Source organism: Muntiacus reevesi, chromosome 4 (assembly GCF_963930625.1).
Source record: "Muntiacus reevesi chromosome 4, mMunRee1.1, whole genome shotgun sequence".
NCBI lineage: Eukaryota > Metazoa > Chordata > Mammalia > Artiodactyla > Cervidae > Muntiacus > Muntiacus reevesi.
The window spans coordinates 150,851,548-150,863,886 of NC_089252.1; the positions used below are offsets into that span (position 1 = coordinate 150,851,548).

General features: G+C 41.7%; 1 protein-coding gene across 2 annotated transcripts in view; it reads right to left on the minus strand.

The window, feature by feature from the left end:
• Positions 1-12,339, minus strand: part of ANO6 (anoctamin 6) — a 230,399-nt gene that overhangs the window by 157,348 nt on the left and 60,712 nt on the right. The window contains exon 2 of one of the 2 annotated variants that reach the window (XM_065934572.1): positions 10,336-10,395. The exons of the other annotated variant lie outside the window; for it this stretch is intronic. Within the exon in view, the coding sequence (XP_065790644.1) occupies positions 10,336-10,395 (60 nt within the window). The remainder of the gene's footprint in view (positions 1-10,335; positions 10,396-12,339) is intronic. 2 annotated transcript variants of the gene reach the window in all.

The window sequence follows — 12,339 nt, forward strand, 5'->3', positions numbered from 1 at the left end:
GGCGTGCTACAGTCAATGCAGTTGCAAAGAGTCAGATATGACTTAGCAACTGAACAAGAGCAAAAGTAGTGGAGCAAAGGGGGACAATGAAGTAGAAACCCAGGATGATACCCAAGTTTCTGACTTTTTGCAAATGGGGAGGATGATGGTATCAAGATGGGATGTGGAAAGGCAGGTTCAGGGAGATGGGATCCGGAAGTGAATCAAGAGTTCTCCTTGAGCACAAGGCATCTGAAAGTGTCCAGGAAGCAGTCAGATATGGGGCCTGGAGGTCAGAAGAGGTCAGTATTGGACACATACGTACAAAGGGGAGTCATCAGCTCATTGATGGCATGTAAAGTCCCAGGAACCAATGAGCATGCAGAGTGAGAAGCAGGCCTTAGCCACAACTTGAAGAATTCTCCACATTCAGAGGTCCCCAAAAGGAGATGCCAGCAAAGGATCAACAAATGGCTAGTAGGTAGAAGGAAATTTCAAGAACAGAATGGAAAGCTGTGCTAAAAGCTACTCAGAGATCTAGTAAGACAAGATGGGAATGTACTTATTGGAGGCAGAGACACATAGAACTTGAATGACCCTGGGAAACCACACAAGAGTTATGAGAAAAGATATCAGCCCATCAAGAGTAAAGGTAACATGAGTAATAATGAGCTACAGTGCATCTAGACATTTTAGAAATTCTAAAGGGGTACAGAGAAAACGGGGGAGAGACAGACAGGGATATTAGGGTCTAAGAGGATATCTGGCTCTTTAATTTTTAATATAGGGGTACCAGAAAACTAGGGGGCTTCCCAGGTGGCTCAGCAGTAAAGAATCCCCCTGACAATGCTGGAGATGCCAGAGATGCAAGTTTGATCCCTGGAGCAGGAAGATCCCCTGCAGTAGGAAATGGCAACCCACTCCAGTATTCTTGCCTGGAGAATTCCATGGACAGAGGAACCTGGAGGCTACAGTCCATAGGGTCACAGAGAGTCAGACACGACTGCATGACTGAGCACACACACCAGAGCATTAATTTCCTTATTCCTTCAGTTGTTCAGAAAATATTAAGCACCAGAACATCATTCTTAGGGAGCTTTCAATCTGCCAGAGGACAGAGGCAATAAACAAATACCCATTCGCATATTTCAGGTGGGGAGAAATGGTTTGAAAACAAGTAAAGCATGTGAAGGGGACACAGAGTAACGGTGATATTTCAAATGAGTCAGACGGCCAGCTCGGAGTGGGTACCATTTGAGAGAGAACTGAATGAAGTGCAGGAGAAGAATTCTAAACGGGAGGGAGTTGGGAGGTGAGAGGGGATGAGGACAGTATTCTGGGGTAGGGCTGGGGGGTGCAGTTTGTCAGGGAACAGAGAGAGTCTGGTGTCTAGGGCACTTCAAGAGACAGGCAGGGCAGAAAGAGATGGGGATGGAGTGGGAGCAGGGGCCTTAAGTACAACATGGCTGAGAGTTCGAACTGTAGACTATCTGGAGGGAATCCACTGAAGATCTTATAAAAGTCTGACACAGAAGGATCGCTGTGACTGTTGTCTGAACTTGGAGCCAAAGGTACACAGCTGAGGCTCACTTAGGCAGTGGTTGCAGAATTCCCACAAGATTTGCTGGCAGCCTGCACTTGGATTTAGGAGTGGGGGTGGGGGGTTAGGAGCACTTGCATTTTGAATGGATGCTAACGGCTCACTTATGAGATGGGAGAGAAAGGCAGGGATCAAAGATGACTTCAGTTCCATGGCTGGGCAACTGGGTACAGTCATTGAGGAGATGAGGAACAACAGACATGCAGGGTTAGAAAGGAAATCAAGAACTGGGTTTTGGATGTGTCAAATTTGAGATGTCTATTTAAGAAACAAGTAAAGAGGTAAAACAGGCAGCTGCAAAGCAAGGGAGAGATAGGAATTGAAGATAAATCTGTGAAGTCATCAACATGTCCATTTAAGGTATTTGAGGCCCCGGAAGTGAAGGAGATCACTGAGGGGTAAGTTAAGATGGGGAAGAGGAGAGAGAACAAAGCCGTTGGGGCTGCAAAGTTTAACACAGATCCAGTAGGGAGGAGACAGAAGAAACCAGGGAGTTGTGAGCAGAATCAAGATGGAGGAGCATCACAGAAGCCAAGTAAACAAAGAATTTCAGGAAGGAGGGAGTGGTCGGCCAAGCCCAGGACTGCTGAGATAAGAAGGAGCTCCAGAAGAAAGTGCAGCGGCCTCTGTGACTCATGATGAATGAACGATGCTCTGAGATAACATTCCTGGAATAGGGACACTTTCTGAGCACTAACTCTGTTATCAAAGTTGTAAGCAGATACACAGCAATCAAGCTGTTACTGTTCTTGTCTTACTGACAAGGAAACTAAGGCATAGAGGTCAGGTCTCTTGCCCACCACCACATAGCATATAGAGCCAGCATTCTCCAGCTCAGGAACTGCAGGGCAAAGCACAAACTATCAATCATTTTGCTTTGCTGCCTTCCTCAAATCAAAGGCATGATGTCTGAGCGAGATCATAAAATTCTGACACTGTATGTCTTGTGGCTAAAAATAGCCACTGCTGACTATTCCTTTCCTCCCTTTAACATCACGACAATGAATACACTGGAACTCTTGAGGGTCACTACAATAACGACATGTCATTTTAAAATCAGAACTTTATAAGATATTGTGAGGGTGTGCTTTTAACTGTGTCACAGAAGTCTGTAAATGTTAACTTACTGGTGTTTAATAACAACTCTAGGGGAAACTAAGGCCAGCCTTCTTCCACCAGCACAGCAAATGCTCAGAGTTAACAACCAGGCTCTTTTGGAGACATCTTCATTCTCATGAAAGGCCATGTTAAGGGGAAAATACAAGGACTCTGGAATCAGACAGGATTCAGATTCTGGCTCTGCTCCCTAGTGGAGAGGTGAGTGCAGACCTCTTCACATGCAAAAATCAATGTGAATAATTCCTAATTTGCTGGGCAGTCATATTTGATGGCACAATACGAGTGAAAACACTAAACATGGTGTCTTACATATTTAGTAGACTCTTCCTTACCCTCCTTCTCCTTGGATGTACTCCTGAGCCTTCAAAATTGGTGAGAGAGAAGTTGGTTACTTAGCAAAAACCTTTATTGGTTTAATTTTTCATCCAAGTAGCAGCAAAGAAGAGCCTGGAAAAGTGGTTCTTTAAAATTTCTTACCTTAAAAAGTTACACTAATGTTGACTTTTATTCCACAATATAGTCAAGTTATAATATAAAATGTTGTATGTTTACCTCCAGCTAAGTAACTTAGCTTTCTCCAGAAATTTTTAAGGACATTAGTTCGAGGAAGATTTCCCAATGAACAGTGACGTCACTTATACTCTGCCACACTGCTGCTTACATGGAATATGAAGACTCTGAACCTATGAAATCTTAGTAAGACTTCAGAAAGATTTCATACACATGGGCCATTACTGACTACTGACTGCAACCTCTTTACATCCATCTTAATATCTACCCAACAATGTAGCCCAGCTGGTAGACTTGACTCCAAAAACTTTTAACTCTGAATTCTCCAAATGAGATCCTCCAGGCCACCTGTAGAGTAAAGAGATACTGACCATATTCTAAGACAAATTTCTGTAATGGCTATAATAGTAAACATAAATAATGAAAATCTGGATCCAATTTTCAAATAACAAGATAACAGGATAAACATGACCTTAAGCAAAATGAGATGACAGAAGAGTGATAATTTTTCATTGTTATTTTCATTTTTTATTTTTCAGGTACATATATATATATTCAGATTATTTTCATTATGGTTTCTTATAAGATATTGAATATAGTTCCATTGATTTTTATGTCCATTTCTGTGCCAATACCATTCTCTTTTGATTATTATAGTTTTTTAGCATTGTCTAAAGTCTGGAAGGGTTATGCCTCCAGTTTTGTTTTCCTTCAGTGCTGCTTTGGCAACTCTGGTTTTTTTGTGGCTCAATATAAGTTTTTAGAATTATTTGTCCTAGTTCTGTGAAAAATGTCCTGGGAATTTTGACAGGCATCACATTAAATCTGTAGAGTGCTATAGGTATTAAGAGCATTTTAACAATGTTATATCTTCCAATCCAAGAGCATGGTATTCCCCTCATTTCTTTAAATCACCTTCAGTGTCCTTTATCAATCTTTTGCAGTTTCAGCATAGAGGTCTTTCAACTCCTGTGTTAAGTTTACACCTAGATTTTTCTTTCTGTGTGTATATGTATGTGTTTGGTGTGATTATAAATGAGATCTTTATTTTTGCTTTCTGATACTTCATTGTAGGGCAAAGAAATGCTACAGGTTTCTATATATTAATTTTGTATCCTGCTACCTTGCTTAATTTATCCGTTCTAATAGTTTCCATGTGGCATATTTAGGCTTCTCTAATAAAATATCATGGTATCTGCAAATAATGACAATTTTACCTCTCCCTTTTCAATTTGAATACTTTTATTTCTTTTGCTTGCCTGATTGCTGTGGCTAGGACTTCCAATACTATGTTGAATAGAAATGGTGAGGGCGGGTGGGTGTCTTTGCCTTATTCATGAATTTGGTAAAAAAGCTTTCAGATTTCACCTTAAGTATTATGTTGGCTGTGGGTTTGTAATAAATGGCTTTTATTATGTTGAGAAATGTTCCCTCTATATCCAACTTTGGTGAGAGATTTTTTATCATGAATGGATGTTGAATTTTATTAAAAAATTTTGGCCTCTATTGAGATGATCATATAATTTTTGTCTTTTCTTTCGTTAATGTGGTATATCACATTGATTTGTGTATGCTGAGCCATCCTTGCTGACCTGGAATGAATCCAACTTGATTATGGTGCATGATCGTTTTTTTGTTTTTTGTTTTTGTTGTTGGATTTGGTTTGGTAATATTTTGTTGAGAATTTTTTCACCTATACTCAAAGGTATTTACCTGTAGTTTTCTTTTTTCATGGTATCTTTGTATGGTTTTGGTATAAGGGGGATGGTGGCTTCACAGATGAATTTGGTAGTATTCTCTTCTCTTTAATCTTCTGGAATAGTTTAAGAAGGACTAGTTTAAGTTCTTCTTTATATGTTTGGTAGAATTCCCCAGTGAAGCGTTCTGGTCTTGACTTTTGTTTGTAGGGAGCGTTATTATTATTATAGATTCTATTTCACTTTTAGTGATTTGTCTGCTCAAAATATCTTTTTTCTTGACTCAGTTTTGACAGGATATATATTTCTAGAAACTTATTCACTTCTTCTAGGTTGCCAATTTGTATACAGCATTTTCTTCCAATTTTTTAAATTTTGGTGGTATCAGCTGTCTTTTCCAGTGAGTGAGTTCTTCACATCAGGTGGCCAAAGCATTAGAGCTTTGGTTTCAGCATCAGTCCTTTTAATGAATACTCAAGACTAATTTCCTTTCAGATTGACTGGTTTCATTTCCATGTATTCCAAGGGATTCTCAAGAGCCTTCTCCAACACCATAGCTCAAAAGTATCAATTCTTTGACACTCAGACTTCTTTATGGTCCAACTCTCACATCCTTACATGACTACTGGAAAAACCATAGCTTAGACTATACAGACCTTGTCAATAAAGTAATGTCTCTGTTTTTTAATATACTGTCTAGAATGGTCATAGCTTTTCTTCCAGGGAGCAAGTGTCTTTTAATTCATCACTGCAGCCACAATCTGCAGTGATTTTGGAGCCCAAGAAAATAAAGTGTTGCTGTTTCCATTGTTTCCTCATCTATTTGCCATGAAGTGATGGGACTGGATGTCATGATCTTCATTTTCTGAATGTCGAGTATCAAGCCAGCTTTTTCACTCTCCTCTTTCACTTTCATCAAGAGGCTCTTTAGTTCCTCTCCACTTTCTGCCATAAGGATGGTGTTATCTGCCTATCTGAGGATATTGATATTTCTCCTGGCAATCTTGATTCCAGCTTGTGCTGGCATTTCACATGACGTACTCTGCATATAAGTTAAATAAGCAAGGTGACAATATACAGTCTCAACATAATCCTTCCCCAATTTGGAACCAGTCTGTTGTTCCATGTCCGGTTCTAATTTTCTGATTTTTTCTTTAATTTCACCACTGATCCACTGGTTTTACTGAATAATGCTGTTTAGTCCTGATGCATTTTGTTTTTCCTGTTTTTCTTTCTGTGGTTGATTTCTAGTTCCATTCCACTGTGCTCAGAAATGATGTTTGAAATCATTTCTATCCCCTTAAATTTGTTGAGGCTTGTTTTGTGTCCTAATTTGTGGTCAATCCTCAAGAATGTTTCAGGTGCACTTGAAAAGAATGTGTATTTGGTGTTTTTTGGATGTAGTGTCCTGTATATTAAGTAATTAAATTGTGTCATTTGATATCTCTGTTGACTTATTAATTCTGCCTGGTTGATCTGTCCATTGATGTCAGAGCAGTATTAAAGTCTCCAACTCTAACTGTATTTCTGTCAATTTCTCCCTCTAAGTCTGTATTTGTTTTACATATTTAGGTGCTTCTATGTGCTCTGCTTAAGTCACTCAGTTGTACCCAACTCTTTGTGACCCCATGGACTATAGCCCATGAGGCTCCTCTATCCATGGGGATTCTCCAGGCAAGAATACTGGAGTGGGTTGCCATCCCTCCTCCAGGGGATCTTCCCAACCCAGGGATTGAACCTATGTCTCCCGCACTATAGGAAGATTCTTTACCATCTGAGCCACCAGGGAACTCCAAGGATACTGGAGTGGGAAATCTATCCCTTTTCCCAGAGGAACTTCCCAACCCAGGAATTGAACCAGGGTCTCCTGCAAAGCAGGCAGATTCTGTACCAGACTGAGCTACCAGGGAAGCCCAGATGTTTCTAAGCTGGGTATACATATGTTAATCACTGTAAAATTCTCTTCTTGTATTAACCCTTATCATTATATAGTGTCCTTTTTTGTCTTTCTTTTTTAAATTATTTAATTAGAGGCTAATTACTTTACAATATTGCTACGGTTTTTGCCATACATTGACATGAATCAGTCACAGGTATACATGTGTCCCCCCATCCCTTTTTTGTCTTTCTTTATGGACTTTGTTTTGAAGCCTACTTTGTCTGATATGAGTATTGCTAACCCTATTTTCCTGCAGATTCTATTTGCATGAAATATCTTTTTCCATCCCCCGATTTTCAGTCTATGTGTGTCTTTCAGCCTAAAATGAGCCCCTCATAGGCAGTATATTGTAGGTTCTTGTTTTTTTTTTTAAATCCAATATGTAACTCTACATCTTTTGTTCAGAGCATTTCATCCAAAGACATTTGAAGTAATTCTTGATAAATAAATATTTATTGCCATTTTAAACCTTATTTTCTAGTAGACTCTGTAATTCTTCTTTGTTCATTTCTTCTGTTTGTCCTTTTGTGATCTGATGGTTTCCTCCTGAATTATTCTTGAGTTCCTTTGTTACTTATTTTTGTGAATCTACTATATAATTTTGATATGTGGTTACCCTGATTTTTAAGTATGGTGATCTGTAACTATAATGACTGGCTTTAGACTATTAGTCATATAAGTTCAAACACATTCTAAAAGTTTTTTTTTTACTCCCCTTCCTCTATATTTTGTGATTTTGAGGTCCTATTTGACATCTTCTTATCTTTTCTATTATTTGTAATTGTAATTACTTTCACACACACACAAAAAATCGGATTTTTCTTTTTAATCTATGTACTGGCTTAGCTAAATGATCTTCAATCATTTTATATATTTGCCTTTCCTATTATGATTTTTCCCTTTCCTATAGATTCTTGTCTCTTTTCTATGCAGAAGATGCTGGAGACATGGGTTTGATCCCTGGATAAGGAAGATCCTCTGGAGGAGAAAATGGCAACCAGCTTCAGTATTCTTGCCAGGAAAATCCCATGGACAGAGGAGCCTGGCAGGCTATAGTCCATGGGGTTGCAAAGAATCAGACATGACTGAGCGACTGAGTACCTCCATCCCTGTGTAGGGTGTCCAATATTTTTGGTGCTGGGGCTACTTCTGGTATACATGTCTGCCACATCTTTCCTCAGAGCATGCTGGGCATGATCCCCTTCCTAGGGGGTGTGACTGACATTCTGGGGTCCAGTTCCTGCACTGGGTGTTGGGCGGTGCCTCCTCTTCGCTCCGTGGCTGTCACAGTCCTCCCAGTTGTGAGGTCTGCTCCACGGCTGTTGGAGCAGAAATCCTGAGGGTCAGGTTCAATAAAGCTCCACTGCCCTTAAATATATAATTTGCCCCTAAGGAGGTGAGCTCTGAAGCAAGTGAGACCCATGTGGTCACAGTGAACCTATGTGCTTCCCATGCAGGTATCCAAGATTCTGCCCAAATTAGCCCAAGGTCAAATTCCCTTCTCTGGTATATTCATCCCAGACCTAGTGCTAAGCTGGTGGAGGGGCCAGAAGCTTGTGGCTCCAAAGACTAAGGTGACTGAACTGTGGCCTGGGACCTACGCTGCCTCTGTATCAGGTCTCTTCCTAGATCTGTCCACCCCAGATCTACCTCCAAGCTTTGGTGTGAGGTGGGTGAAACTACAACACTCCTGCTGAGGAGGAAACTGCTGCATACTCCTGCCTGGGGCTGTCCACCGAGGACACGGGATTCTGTGATGCCATCAGCCATGTCACATGCACATGAACAAAGTCCACTGCTGTTCAAATATGCCCCCACCGTTGGATGGCTAATAAGCTCAGATCTCAGCCCTATCCCCACCCTGTACAAGCTTACAAGGCATAAACCACAAGCGCCGAGCCCTGCTCTGAGTAGCTATCAATAACAGTGGAGGTTCACTGGTGGACCCACATCCTGCGCTACTCGCACTAACAATGGACCACACTTCAAGTCCTCCAGGCTGTCACCATGAGGCTAGACCAAGTCTTCTCCCAAGGTCCCTTTGCTGGAGTTTTAGCACTTTAGCACATACTAGCTGCCCCCACCTGGCATGCATTTCAGGCTTGGAAATGCAGCAAGGTGACAGTCATCGGTGGCAGTCCTGGACTCACTCTGCCCTGACTGCTAGCAAGCCAGCATGTGCACGTTCCTCAAGAGCAGAGTCCAGGCCCCTCCAGCTCCCTATCCATCCTGGCAGGCGTCCCAGCAGACACAGGAGTTTCACAAAGCAACCTGCCTGTGCAGACACTCTCTCCTTTATAGATCCCTGCCAGGGGAGCTGGCCTCATTAATTTCAGTCCTACTCAGTTCCATAGGGATCTTTCTTGCAGCTCTGGTCATTTAAAAGATCTTCCCCGAGTTTCTGGTTGGGTTTTTTTGCAAGAATTATTCTATTTGTAAATATAATTTTTGATATGCTTATGTAAGGAGTGAGTTTTGTATCCTTCTATTCTGCCATCTTGATCTCTCGAGTAGTCTTTTAATCAGTTGAACAGACTTTGAAATACTAACCCAGAGATGCGAAAGGATTTAATTCAGCTATGCTAGTGGATGTGGTTACTCAGTTATATACACAACATGATAAAGGAAATTAAAAAAAATTTTTATAAAAGAGTATTATTTTCAATTTGTCTTAAGGTAATGCTAGGTGCTCCCTTTCACTGATGCTACACACACTTGTGTGTAGGGCTTCCCTTGTAGCTCAGTCAGTAAAGAATCTGCCTGCAATGCAGGAGACCCAGGTTTGATTTCTGGGTTGAGAAGATCCCCTGGAGAAGGAAATGGCAACCCACTCCCGTATTCTTGCCTGGAGATCCCATGGGCAGAGGAGCCTGGTAGACTCCCAGTCCATGGGATCGCAAGAGCCGGACACGACTTAGTGACTACACCACCACCAGCACACACACTTGTAAGCATGTTATTTGGAAGTCCCTAGATGTTGTAAACACGCTTTACCCTGAGCAACAGGTAAAGTCACAGAAATCTTGCTTTCACTATTCTGTCATCAAAATCTCCTTGATAAACTCTCCGCCTCCCAACTCTCTCTCTCTTGCAAGGCAAGGGTGGGCAGTCTTTGAGATCCTGACCCACAGCAGAGTGGGCAGTTGGACAGGAAACAATACATTTGCTGTCAGAAGCTACTTTCAAAAGGAGTAGATTATTTTTAACAACTCATGAGGGCTAACTGGCAAATAAAGAGTTAGAGAACTTCAATTCACAAAATATTATCCTCAGACTGTCAGCTCTAGAAAGATAAGGCCCCTGTCTTTCTGGTCCTTTCGTTAACTTGTTGGCGTGTGAAGAAGAAGACACTACTGAGCATGCACTTCTTCATCCTATGCCAGCAAATTACCAAAAGGACAAGAAAGACATGGATCTTGTCCTTCTAGAGCTGACAGTCTGAGGGGAACGGTAAGGAGAGTGCTGTTAAATATAAAGGATGGACATCTTACCCAGGCTGGATGGGAGAGTGGGAGGAGCCATTAAAGGCCTCTTGGAGGCAGGAACATTACCTAAAGGACGAGGAGGCATCAATAAATACAACAAACAAACATACCTGGGCCAGGCTAGGCAGCAGACAAACCAGTCAAAGGCATCAGACCTGAATTCCAGACCTGCTTGCACCGGGACAACTGGGATCTGGCCTTGAGCAAGCCATCTGATCTTTCCAGTTCTCCTTTTCCTTAACTATGCTATGGAATGGCTAGGTTGTATCAGTTGACCTTAACCCTTGCTGTGCATCAGAAATTGTCTGGGAGCTTTCTAAAAATCCTGGATCCCCTGCAAGATGTGGTTTTAATTGGTGGGACAGCAGGGTTTTTTGCAATAGCTTTCCAGGTGATCCTTACCTGCAGTTCGGGCTGAGAACCACTGGGTGAGATCAAGCCTGCGGTTCTCAACCCTTAGTGCACCGTCACATCCTCCCCGTGTAGCCTGCATTCCCAGAAATTAAGCAAGACTCTCTGGGGTGGGACCCTGGCATCAGTATTTTTGAAGGTTCCCAGGCTGATTCCCTGGCGCAGTCCAGGTTGAGAACCACTGTTCTAGGCCCTCTCGTGACTTCAGTTTCTGATATGGCCAATGAAAGATGGGAAAGGGAAAGAAAGAAAAGTTCATTTCTCCCATAAGAATAAGAATTTTTGTGTCAAATTAAAAGAAGAACTGAGTGCCAAAAGCTACCAATAGATTCTATACAGAGTTGTACCACACAGTAAGGTTGATTTTGGATATGTGTATAATTCATGTTGATGCATGACAGGTAGAAAATGTCCATTCCAAAATGTTCTTAGTTCTAAATTCAAAATTCCATGAACTGCATTTATAAAATGACTCCAGGGTGTGTTCTCTGCAGTACTCTGAATCTGATTTGCATGGCTGACTGTAAAATGAACATTACATTCCCTACCCCCAAGGTTACTTAAATCCACTTATTAGGCAATGCTGAACTAAACAAACAGTAATTAGAAACACTCCAGACTACCTTTTAAATCTGTTGCTAAATTATATTTTGCCTGCACCAAGCTCATACACACAGCATGTCCACAAGCGTCATGTAACCAAAGTCTCAGAAATATTTACATTAATAAGAGCATAAGCTACCTCTGGGCCCTCACATGGAATTCTTCAGGGATGTAAGGGCTGCTTTAGATGAAGGCTGTTCATTACTGTTATTTCCCACATCTGGGTAAATAAAGCACTGCCCACATGTGGTTAGAAATCCCAGGAGAAAAATGAACTCTCTGGAGGTCTGGAAATGAAGAACACCTCTGATAGACTGCCTCATTTCCTGAAATGAGTCAGAAATGAAAGTAATTCTTCAGAAAAGAACATCTGCACGGTGGCACAGCTTATAAAATAACACCAGATGATACCTGTGGCTAAGAGGCTGGGTCTGGGGACAGAGAGAGGGCCTAGAGAACAGGGCTGGGGCCCCTGCTCTGCACTTAATCTTGAAGCTGCTGCTGTTAGCTTGGAGGGTCTGCCAATCCAATGAGCAGCTGGGCATCCTGGTCTCAGTTGTAAATCTTGATTAGCAGTGAGACTGTTCACATTCCATTAGAAAACTGGCCCCTCTCCAAAGGGTCAGAGCAGCCAGAAAGGATTCATGTGTCATTGTGGACACGGAAACAGCAATTCTTGCAAGAAAAATGGTTTTGCTTAACTAGAAATAGTCTATGGCTGTTGAATGGAGAGCCTTTCCCCTTGAGGAGGAAGGACCACTGTACAGAGATGACCTCAGGGTGCCCAGGGAGGGTCCTCCCTTCACATTATGCAGGAAGAAGAGGTACTAGCATTCGGGAAGGGATTGGAGGGTGAGAAAGACAAGCACCTTTCACAACAATCCCAGTAAGAACCAAGAAACAGGAAGGTGATAAGCACAGGCTGTTGTCACCAAAATTGGGTGCCAATTATTTTTATTAGGTGACCAGTTACTATTCTTTCTATGATGGGTATTT